The sequence below is a fragment of the Sinohyriopsis cumingii genome, unplaced genomic scaffold (assembly GCF_028554795.1).
Source record: "Sinohyriopsis cumingii isolate HCF-2022 unplaced genomic scaffold, ASM2855479v2 utg001392l, whole genome shotgun sequence".
Classification (NCBI taxonomy): Eukaryota; Metazoa; Mollusca; class Bivalvia; order Unionida; family Unionidae; genus Sinohyriopsis; species Sinohyriopsis cumingii.
Window position 1 is genome coordinate 757,286 of NW_028315992.1, and position 12,082 is coordinate 769,367.

General features: G+C 34.8%; 1 protein-coding gene across 1 annotated transcript in view; it reads right to left on the minus strand.

The window, feature by feature from the left end:
• LOC149772577 (uncharacterized) overlaps positions 1–12,082 on the minus strand; it is a 57,304-nt gene that overhangs the window by 11,517 nt on the left and 33,705 nt on the right. Inside the window, exons 17-21 of the mRNA XM_089947631.1 lie at positions 9,273–9,393; positions 4,719–5,526; positions 3,376–3,593; positions 2,229–2,396; positions 1,213–1,447 (exon numbers count right to left, since the gene is read on the minus strand). Of these exons, the coding sequence (XP_089803757.1) occupies positions 1,213–1,447; positions 2,229–2,396; positions 3,376–3,593; positions 4,719–5,526; positions 9,273–9,393 (1,550 nt within the window). The remainder of the gene's footprint in view (positions 1–1,212; positions 1,448–2,228; positions 2,397–3,375; positions 3,594–4,718; positions 5,527–9,272; positions 9,394–12,082) is intronic.

Here is a 12,082-nt window from a genome sequence, read left to right on the forward strand (position 1 = left end):
GAAATATTGTAAATTATGCCGATTTTGCAAGAAGCAACATCAAATAGAACAGGCTGCGTTTATGGCAATATAAATCGGCAATCTCGTAGTTGGATGAGAAATAATTTTGCGGACGTAAGTGCTTCCAAACAGAGTATAAATTAACAAAATGTCGCTTATAACACGTCCTGCCATCATGCGCAGCAGAAAGGTTATAATTAACATTTTCACAGCATTACATTTGTACAATTTTTTTTCACGCCCATACGCTTGTCTATACAGATATTCTTTGAAGATATAGTTGTGACATTTACATATTGTATGCCTGTAACACTACAATAAGCGGTACACATAATTCAGTATAGCAATGATTTCTTCTAAGTAGCAATTCTGATGTGCTTAAAAATGATCGATAGGTCATGCGTTGATTAGTATTGATAGAAAACCGAAATGAAGTGCCTATCGAATATTGGATCAAGCGTTTGCCACCAAGCTAGATTGAAAGCATGCCAAGGTCACCCGATATTTACATTTGAATATAGAAATAAAGAAACTGAGGAAGAAACATCAGTGCAAAGAACTAATAATCGTTAGATTTTTGTTTAAGTATATTACGCTCCAAACGCTGTCAAAAAATCGCGTTTGTAAGTTTGTGGGTGCTCTACACGAACAGTACTCAGCCGTGCACCAAAAATACTAGCAAAATATTTTCTTAATCGTCGTACGAATTCATTAGATATTTTGAAAAAAAGCCACAATTTGAATTATGATATGTAGCATATAAATTTGTACAACATCGATTTCCCAAAATTATATTCAAATCTTTATTATTGATGAAGTAAAGCAGCGGTTATTCCAGCTGGTGAAAAATGAAACCTTCTATACAAATGGACATATTGGGCCTTTCAAAGGGTATATTAAAATGAAAACCAACGTTGATGGAGTAGATAAACGAAAATATTGTACTCTTTAATAAGAAACAATTTGCATCGTCAGTCATGGATTGCCCACCCGCGACACTATAAAGTTTCATCATATTAAAATAATTTTATTGTATTTGCTTGAAAGCTAAATAATTAAAATTATTGAAGTAAACAAATATAAATCTGACTTTTTTCATATCGTATCTGAGTATATAACAATGATATTGAAAATAGTTTTAGTAACATAACACTCATGAAACATCCACAAATACTTAGTCACTAGCATCGTCCAATACCACATATCCAATACCTCTTACACTTTCACCACCGAATCCACATGGCAAGGGTGGACGTCCCGGATATTCCCTTGTAAGTGTAACGCCAACATAACGTGTCTTCAACCCGGCACAATCATATTCGTAGAAAAGCAAAAGTTCACAAAATGCTAGTGCAGCCACATTGCGCATTGTTGTACCTTTTACAGTGACTGTCACCGGAACAATTAGAGTGGTATTTGCTTCTATGCTTCCTATTGACTCTATCATCTTGAAATTAAGAACAAAACAATACATCAATTAGGCAATTAAAATCATCAATTTGTGCACCTGCTTCGTGCTTGAAATCTTACCCTCCCTCATTGTCTAGCTTGTTAAGGTGATGACTAAAGACAGTCATTAAATGAAAGTGTGTCTGTTCTATAAAAATAAATTAGCCTTTCTTTCTCATGCCACTGTTTTTGATGTTAGACGTTAAGAGCAATATGTTATAATGTTGTAGACGAAATACAAATCGTTAGTCAAACAAATATAAATTACGCTAGGAAAGGTATTTAAATATCACGTGGTAATACATGAACACAATTGGCTGTCATTTCAAGTAGTGTTGTAAACATATGAAGGTTTAGTATAATCCATATATGTTCTCGTTTCCAGAGCATTTAGAGTCTAGTTTCCTTTCTCGCCATTCGGGTGCAATATAGAAACAATGCATATATTTTAGGGTTTGATAAACGTTCGTAGGTCGGTACACGAGCCCATTTGTGTTTTACATCTCATGAGGATCTTCATGCTTTCAAGGTAGTCGTACTAAAACACGGACATACATCGATGATGTAAATTTATGCTACTCAAAAACTCATAGTGTATCGTTCTACGCATTTAATATTCAGACTTTGGTAAGACAGTGACTGAATAATGAACTGAGAGCTGTCGTTAGCAATACATAGGAACATCTATATCCGTATATTCTTAGGAAGTCACCACAGACAGGAACGGACCAGTACATACAAGTCTAAATAAGCACGTACATTATGTACACTATACATACTGATTTGAAATTTAAGTACGGGTGGCTGCTTGGCAAGGACAGGCGAAGATTATCGGCTCGAATAAGTCCATGATTTGTGATTTTGAACTCAATAGTATCTGTCTCGCCAAGTTCATAGGGAATGGTGTTGACCTTTGCTGGCTCTATCGTCACTACTGGCATAGGAACCTGCCAATATAATGAAATCCTCTCATATATGTTTCTGCTACGTAATTGATTACAGCTTCGTGTTCAGCGATAATAATCGATGCTGGGATACGTTTACTTTATTTCCTGTACAATAATTAAAGCAGAGAAGATAAAACCAACAAAAAGTCTCATTATGTTTATATTCTTTAGTACTACATTTATAATACTCTAGAAAGCATGTAATAAATTGACTACCAATTTTGCTTCAAAACAGAAAAATAAATCGTCACAGCATGCTGTTCAGGTTCTTTGATGTTTGGGGAAACTCTTAGAAAGATCAAGCAACACACTATTTTATAAATAGGCAAAATGGATTTGGAATGCGATAGAAGTTAGGTATCCTGCTTGGTTCTGCATCTTCTATTTATATAGCTTAAAAATTAAAATAAGAAAAGAAATATACTTATATTGGATATATACAACTTCTAACAAGTGTAACGTACTCCTAATGGATTCATAGAGAAACATGCGATGAAGTTCAAAATATAAACTAGACCCCATCGAAGACTAAGTTGCAAAAGTAGTATTTTTATGCACCACGAACTCTATGCTAGTTTTTATCTATTTAATATACAAAGATGCATGGCCGTTCAGTCCTTGGATAAGAATGGTTTCTAGATTTGTACGATGATTTGGTAGAATATCGAAGTAAGCTGAGTATACATTTTTTGATAGATATTCGTATTATTGACACGAACCTCTGATTCTTTTCTAAGTTTAAAATCATTCTTTTTTTTAAAAAGAAAATAACTAACGGCACGATATTTGAAATATATTTCCTCACGGATCTTCAATACATATACAATTTCACATCCTTGCTTCCTACACATATCGTATTAGAGGACACACAAGGTTAGAAGCTCAGATAGCAATTACATCCAAAATCACAAGTTTTTGTACTCTCACATAAATTAGCTATTTTTCGTACTCTCACACCAATAAGCAAGTTAGGACTTACAAATGTTTCAAATGTAGATTCTAATTTAATGTTGTAAACATCCTGAACAGTAGTCGGGGTCACGGTCCAGGTATATTTTACCGCTACTCTCTGTAAGAATATATCCATCTGGTTATTCTCGGGTTTTGCCAACATGACTGCACTGTATGTCGAATGGCCATCAGCTCCTGCAAAGACCGTGTACTGGTCCTCGTATATGTTTTCAAATGTCACGTGACCTGTACGTTGTTAATGAAATAATTATTCTCTGCAGATTAGATAACCCATAATATAATGCAAATATTATATTTTGAACGGCTTTTATCATTTTGAAAGTATGCGATTCTCTTGATCCATCCTGTGATTTTTGTCATCGAGGTAGGACACGAAAACGACGAATCCCAAGGCGTTAAACTAGTATACTATACAATCTCGCTGATACAACAAATACATAAGTTAACTACTTGGAAAACATTGGAAATGCAAGTAATTTTAATACATTATTTATTAAATCTCATAGTTCATTAATGAAAATTTCCGTTGCTTCCTAAAGTATACATATCTTCTATTTAAGTCAAGCTAGCGATGCGTATGTCGGTAACGATATATATTTTTCATTGTTTTGAAGCTAAACATTGCAGTCTTTTGTGATGTTGTTTCTTATTTCACATCTTTTTTACTTTTTCTCTTGTAGTTTGCTGAATTAAATTTCTCCAAACTGTTAAACTCGAAATTAATGCTACCAATTAGCTTAACATGTTGAAGCACACATATCAGTTTAGTGTTTTAAAAACAATCAAAGTACATTAAACTGACTATGTCGGTATAATAATATAAATATATTATTTAAAATGTTATTACGTTCCTGGAATGCGAAACGTATGATTTTAATGCCATAAATTATTTGGTCGAAATCTTCCAGTATATTTTAATTTTCAATGGTCTGGCAATGCAAGTATAAGATGGTATAAAAATGTTAAATTGAACTGGATAGTACTGACTTTACGGAACAAATATGAATGATTAAAATTATCGCCAATTTCATCAATATCACCCAGAATGACTAATGAAATGTATCTAAAATCGTGATTATATGGAACACAACACACGCACACACAGTCACATATAAAGGGGAATTATCTGAACTGATGCCACAGCGTTGTAGTCATTATATCAAAGTTATCTAATGTTTAAAACAATATTCCATTCTATAATAATATATATCATACTTACTTCTACAACTGCAATACTTCATCATATTAATTCTGATGACGTAGGGGGTGAGCTATATTCGTAGCTATATGCATCTGCGCATAGACCAATAAACTGTTTGAAAGAAATACTCAAATTAAAATGCACCATACCTGTTTCATTTGTAGTAAAATGTTTTTCGGAGTATTGTTGTTGTGGATTGCTTAGTCGTACTTCTGCTCCACTGACAAGAGGTGCCCCTGACGCGAAGTATGTGTACTCGTCCTTGACAGTGAAGGTCAAGTTGAAGGGCCGAATAGATGTAATAAAGAACCTGTAGCCCAACGAGGCAGAAGTTAGATCTGAATTTACAGATATTGTACCGTTCATTTCTCCCAACACATCGTCTGGTGGTATCGTCACGGCAATCGACATTGTCGCAACTTCTCCGGGAGCTATATTTATACTGTCTGAAGTTGTGGATGAACTGACATTAACGTTAGAAAATGACACTAGAGAAATGCGTGGATCATTAAGAAGATCTGGAACAACATTTATGGCTGCGACTTCTCCCTGGTTACTCAACTTTACCTCAACTATCGCCTGTGTCCCCCGAATAATATCTTCTGATATGGAGTTGGGGTCGAAAATAAGCAATGGCCTTCTAATAGTTAAACGAATGTAAACTTGTAGTCTGGCTGTTGTACCCTCATCAGAAGCGAATATTACGTATATCGTCCCGGCAAAAGGTTTGGCTTCAGTCACCACTAAATCAAAGGCTATTTCTTGTGCATTATTAAGAGTGGACACGAATGGATCAGAAGACCTATTGGAATTGGAACCTGATACTCTTACAAATGCACCGCTTAATCCGTCAACCTGAAAAATGTCATGTATTACGTGTATAAAGGACTCTGAATGGTAAACACTGCATTTGAAAATACCTTTATTACCAGAAAGACGCTGAGAATTTAGATCACTCTAGGTTTAAAATTTGGTAGTACTGAATAAAACAATGCAATAGTATAGTAGCTACAGAAGTCGATGAATATTTATTACTGAGATATACCTTCTTGCCCAAAATCAAAGGAAGGAATTAAATCACATCAATAAAACAAAGTCTGTATATTTTGTTCACTTACTACGAGGACATGCTCTCAAAATATTCTTTTTCATAAAACATAACTTACATTATTAACCAATCCTGGTAAGCCAAACCCATTTATACTATATTTTATGTTCACCCATTTCCAGGCTGGTTCCTGTTGTTCCATATCATTAATAACGTGTGTCATGTAGGCACGAGAGCGAGTGAACTGAACACGTAAGTTAAATGATCAGTAAATATCTCTATAGAATAAAATTCATTTCTTACGTCTTCAATGAAAAGTTGGCACAGACAATGGCTATATGGAATAAGTTTGTACTTACCTCATAGCTCTCAAAATGATTAATCTTTAGCGTATTCTACATATTATATTATCATTATATTGATTCACTAAGCGACCCATGTTCGTACATAATATTTCCTCAGTTTCCTCTTTACTTAAGATGGTGTCCTTTTTATGAGAAAATCAGTGAAAAGTAACTGAACAATTTCAGTTGAACGGTTACTAATATAACGCCATCATGTGTACAAAATTGCATTATTTCTGATTTTGCTTTACTACAAATCGTTATCCCTGTTAAAGAGAATGATCAGTTTGCCCTTAATAAAAATGTGATATTGAGGTACGTTTGCAATAATATATTACAGCTAATATTTTTCATACCGAATAATTGTTTGCGATGTGATACAATATTAGTTGCTCCATCTTTGTATCCAGCGAAACCAGTCAATGCTGAGGAGAACGTATTTTGAAGAAATTTAGCATGACATAATATTTCTTGCATGTATATATCAATATCGTCACCTGTGACGATGTTATAGATATATCCAAATGTGGCAGATCACATTGTACACAAGAGATCAATTGGTATCATGGAGAGTATTCTTATGAAACCTGACTGAATTGTTTGATAATTTACACCTATATCCTTCAAATTTACGTTTGCTTTAAATCACTGGCCTAGTTCATGGGGCCACGTGTGCATTTTGATGTAATTATCATCACCAACTACAGCTATAAGATACGAGGCACCCGTTATTGCCTATGTGGGAAGATATGGATTGCGTTTGTTTCCTTTCTTTTATAGTAGTTCATAAAACAACTGTTGTTTATTGTAGTCTTGTAGATTGACTGATTAAACAACAAAAAACTGTTTAAATAGTGTTGATATAGCTGGATAGTATGCGTTACTATCAACTCGATATTATGTGTAATTGAACTTGTATATGTTAAAGTTCTATCAATTATATATTTTAGAATGTGTTTATCGATTTACAAAATAAAATTTGTTGTTGCGTTGGATTATAGAGGTGTGCGTCTGCATTAGACATGTACCTCTGGTTAATGGTGCCACAGGCACCTTTTTGATTACTCCTGAGGGAGGGAATGGTGCCACATCCCCCAGGCATTTATGTACTCACAGACTACTTCTTGATTATAGCCGTTAGGTTGTAGAACATTTTTGTTCTTAACAATCTAAATGTAAGGCTCTCACATGAGTGGGAACTCATGCTTGTAAAGTTGTAATGTTGTTTGTAAACTTGTAAAGTTGGATTAAACTGCCCCAGGTGTCAACCCAAACAGTATGTGACGCATTCTCCGATTGGTAGGCTGCGATGACGTCACATTAGGACACCTGATCGTGTGGCAAGTGGAAATCGTTACACATCTTGCCACGTTTACGTAGTCCGAGCATGGTAGAGGAGGAAAGACACTCGGCAAGCCAGCCATGGATGTTTTGTACTTCCTGAAACGCTAGCCCGTACTTATTCCAGTTGTACTAATGGACAATGATCTATACCAATAATGTGTAAGCCACCTCTGCAATTAATCAAATTAAGAAAGTTATTAATTTTGAATACATTTTGACGAATAAGTTTGAATTTAGTGTACAGAGTGTACATGACATATAAAATAGGAACCAATCAGTGAAGTCTGAACGACTTATATCAGTTTGAGACTCGCATAGTTTAAAATTGAGTATAAGAATTTAGACGGCGGTACTAAAATAAGTCAAATTAGGTAGGTTATTAAATAGATATTATCAAATTGGTTCTCTAGCCAAAATGAGAACCCAACATTCAACCAGGCAATTTGATACGTTGCTCGACCTTTTCAAATCGAGTTCCGGAACGTCCAGGGGGCACGACCATTTACACGGAGTCTGCAGCCCACGGAAACCTAACGACCCAGCCATTTTCAAAAGTTCAACTCAACGGAAAACCAGAAACTTGCGAAATAGCAAAGTATTAACGCTGATGCCGGAAAATTTCGGAGCTGATAAAATTCAGTGGAGACCTACCGAACCTGCTGACAAAATAAGACTAGTTTGGTCCTTTTTTATAGTACCATTACGTTACTGTTAAAATGTATACTACAAAGAACTCGTATCATTGAATGTATGTAGATCTAAACGGCATATACTATCTCACAAAGAGACAAAGACTTTAATATACAATAATGTTAGCTAAATTTTATACAGAAATATTAAACTTTCTAATGACAAATAAAAATTGGTGCAAATCAGTAGCATACAGATATACGCTGTATTATATTTTCAATTATTAAGTCCGTTTTTCGTGATGTTTAAACGTATTTTTAGACCTGTGTGTACAGTATGATTTAGTTTGGGCTGGTGATTTAGGGCACAGCCTTACAAAAACGATATCTTACAAAGGCTGGTCCTATGGCAGTCCTTAGTCCATCACGATAACATATGAGTCAGTGCCCAGCTTAACAAATTTCGCAAACTCATTGATGTCGTATGTTACTAGGTTTCTGAGGTTCTACTGTAAATAATTTGCCAAATACCCGGTATATTACTTTCCAAGTATCCAATCAAATTATCTCTCTAACCCATGTGACATTCCAACAAAAACATCACATACAATGCAAACACTTTAGTTGTAATTTTGACGGAAATAATTTGTAATCAGACGTAAACAAATACCTCAGTGGTGATTGCAGGTATTTGATATCCACCATCGTTGATAAGTTTTGATAATCCTGGGAAAAAAATGGTTCCATCTTCAATTACGTTTTCAACAGATACTGAACTTGGCTCACAACGCATGCCCAAAACTGACCAATTGACGGTTGAATTGGAAATAGGTTCTGCGGGATGGTAAGCATCCTGAATTTAGAAATTAGATGCAAAACAATTGTTATGGGTCATTGCAAAGATCATGTGATACTGTGGTAATGATTCATATATTGCTACTTTTTTACGATTGTGACGCTTGCATTATGCTGCGATTTGTGCAGAGGTTCCCCGCAAACTAATATTGTAATGGGCATGTTGTGCAATTAGTATAATACCACCAATTCATTAAATTTTTTGACTGAGAAAAGTTTAAATTAAGTCAACTCTATTATTGTTATAACGGATGATATTTGTAAAAGAAAGATACAACTAAATTATTGTGCATTATATAATAATAACTTAAAGAAAAAATGCAATTATGTAAAAATGTTTACAGTCTTAGGTATATTCAGGCTTGGAAATATGCTTTACTACTTTTTTAATATATATATATCCGATAAAGTAATCTTTCTTTGTCAAGATTATTTCTAAATATTCTAGATATACGTAGAAGATATCAAATCTGCAATAATTACCACTTCAAACGTTCCAGCATCATCCGGTATTGGGTAGTAGGTGGCAGTCCAACTAGTAGGTTCCAGCGGATTGGTCAACTCTGATATTACTAATGTCCTTCCCGTGGAGAGACGTCTAACTCTACAAATTATCCTACATGTTTAGTAGCTTATCTCAAGTACAGCAATCATATAAACCACATGAAACGTTTGGACTGAGATTTATAACGATTTACGTGTGACATCTTCACCCAATAGTCTGTAATACAAACTGACAATACAAATCACTTTTTGGTTAACCTCTCTCCCAAGTATTGTTACTTAAGAGTCAATATTATCTCCTTCAAACCTTCTTAGCTGACATTGTCAAAACTTTATGTTTTTTGTTGTTTCACATGAATAATAATGTTGCTTCCATCCGGGAATTATATATGTTTGGTTTGATATTAAACGATATTGTGAACCAGTAATTGAGAGAGCGACACATATAGCGACCTAATCACAATACTGTTCTATTTCAAAGCAATATACTTTAGTCATAATGTCCATAATATGTAACTTTTAAATTGAATGCATTTGGAGTTTATACAATGGAAAAGTAAGTAAATACCATAATGATAATAATAAACTGAATTCAGTTGATCATCCATTTATATACATATATAAATTCCATGTGCTCAATATCACCCACTTAAAAATAATACTGGGAAAGACATCATGTAGACAGGAACGTCATGCAAAAATATTAATAATATTTGTTTACAGACAAAAATGAAATACAATAAATGCCACTGGTTATAAATCACAGATGAACATTTATAGTTGAAGTTCAGTGGCATTTTCGTAATGTACGGAAAATATGCGCCTTGGCCGGCTTTAGGACAAGGACATGACGGCGGACATTCAGCGCCTTGCCTTAACATTGTGCAGAGTGCAGTGCAGGGTAGAATTTTGGGCATTTTGTGATACACTAGAATATTTTGTTTTTCTCGATCTATTGCGACACTCTTTCTAATTGTAAGGGAGGCTTTGAATTATTATGCAGAACATATTTGTTTTCGGGGAGGAAGGGCCGCAATGAGTTGAGAATGTATTATATATTAATAGTGTCCAGTGTCGCAGAATATTGAATAAGTACATTAAATAAAATTCAACAAGACATGATTTAGAATGTTTAATACTCAGAGCTACGCCAAATCAACATTATCGGGAGTAGAAGTTACGAACCTGTTACGTAAACACTAGTTAAATAAGTAATATGTAAGTCGAATAACTGTATCCAGAGCTAACATATCATTCATAGAAAACGGAGGAATACGATATTAGGAATATGAAACAAAAATATAACCATTGGTCAGAAAATGATATTGGACCATTCTTGGATGTAAAAATAAATTATGTATTTTTCTCAGATGTTTGATAAAGACGATCGGCGTTTTATTTATCCTTTGTACATTCTTCAGTTTGGTTCCAAAGAACTACTACTGTTTGTGTATGTGATTTGGATTTTTAACGTAGCTTCAACACATTTTCAGTCATATAGCTATGATGTCTACAGTGTGATAGTTAATAGTCGGTGTGGTAGCTATCTAGTACTGGGAAGTCAGGCCGCAGACATGTATCATTATACCCTACCTAGTCACACCATCCTCACACCAGGCCGACCAGTCCTAACACTAACCTCTTAATGCTGAGCGATAATGCGAGGCAGATGTTAGTAACATTTTGTATAAGTCTTTGTTATATGCACTGAGTCGTCAGGCGATTGTGTCTGCTACACACTATTACATATGACACCGATTAAGTGGCATCATTTGTTGGTGATGTGTGCTTAGTCGTGAGGGAATATGGGCTCGTGTGTACAGGCAAGGCGATGGGTGCCGTTTACCCGCGGACCGGGGTTCGAATCTCCGTAGAGTACGAATTAAAAATGATCTAAGTCGTATGCTATTATTATTTGTATTAAATAGTATTCATGCTACTTTTATCAAGTATTCTTCTATATAATCCAGAGATAGCACTTTTCGTTATGTCTGGTATATATATAGCATGACTTTTAAAGTTTAAAGTTATAGTATAAAGCAATATATTATTTCAACATTAGGTTTTATTCCAACAACTGACGATCGTTTTTACTTTCTATAAAATAACGATATAATTATTAATAATTCCGGTCTTCTATCTGAATTAAATATGTACACAACTTCATGAAAATGATCACTGCTTTTCAATTGATTTCTCTCTTTCCCTCCATTTTTCTTATATACGGGATCGAAAACGGGAAAGGAGGTGGTTTGAGAGAAAAAAAGAAGCCTGTACTTGCACCAAGTAATATGTAATATCATGTTGCTTCTTAACTGTTAGGCGTACACGTTTCATGGTATTTTCACACAAAGTTCCCAATACAAAAGATGCACTGTACTATATTTATTGCTTTGTTTGTTTTCGTGTCTTTCGTCCTGTCTTTTTAAACAATATTAATACGGGTTTAAAACATTAAAATGTTCAAAAGTCCCTCTACGCTTCTTTAACATTATACTCCATGTGTGGGCTGGGAATGCAGTATACTGTGTGACCAATACAGAAACATAGTGAACGGCAAATACTGAATGCCTTTATGATAAGTCTCCCCACCCCAACCCCCAGTCCGTCAGTCTGTCTATCTGTCTGTCTGCCTGTCTGCCTGTCTATCTGTCATTCTGTCTGTCTCAGCACATTTGATCACAATCTCTCTCTCGGTCTTCGTACACAGAAAAGCGCTAAAAGACGACCGTGACGTACATTACATTGTGTCTTACAACAATGATTCTTGTCTTACGAATGATGGAATA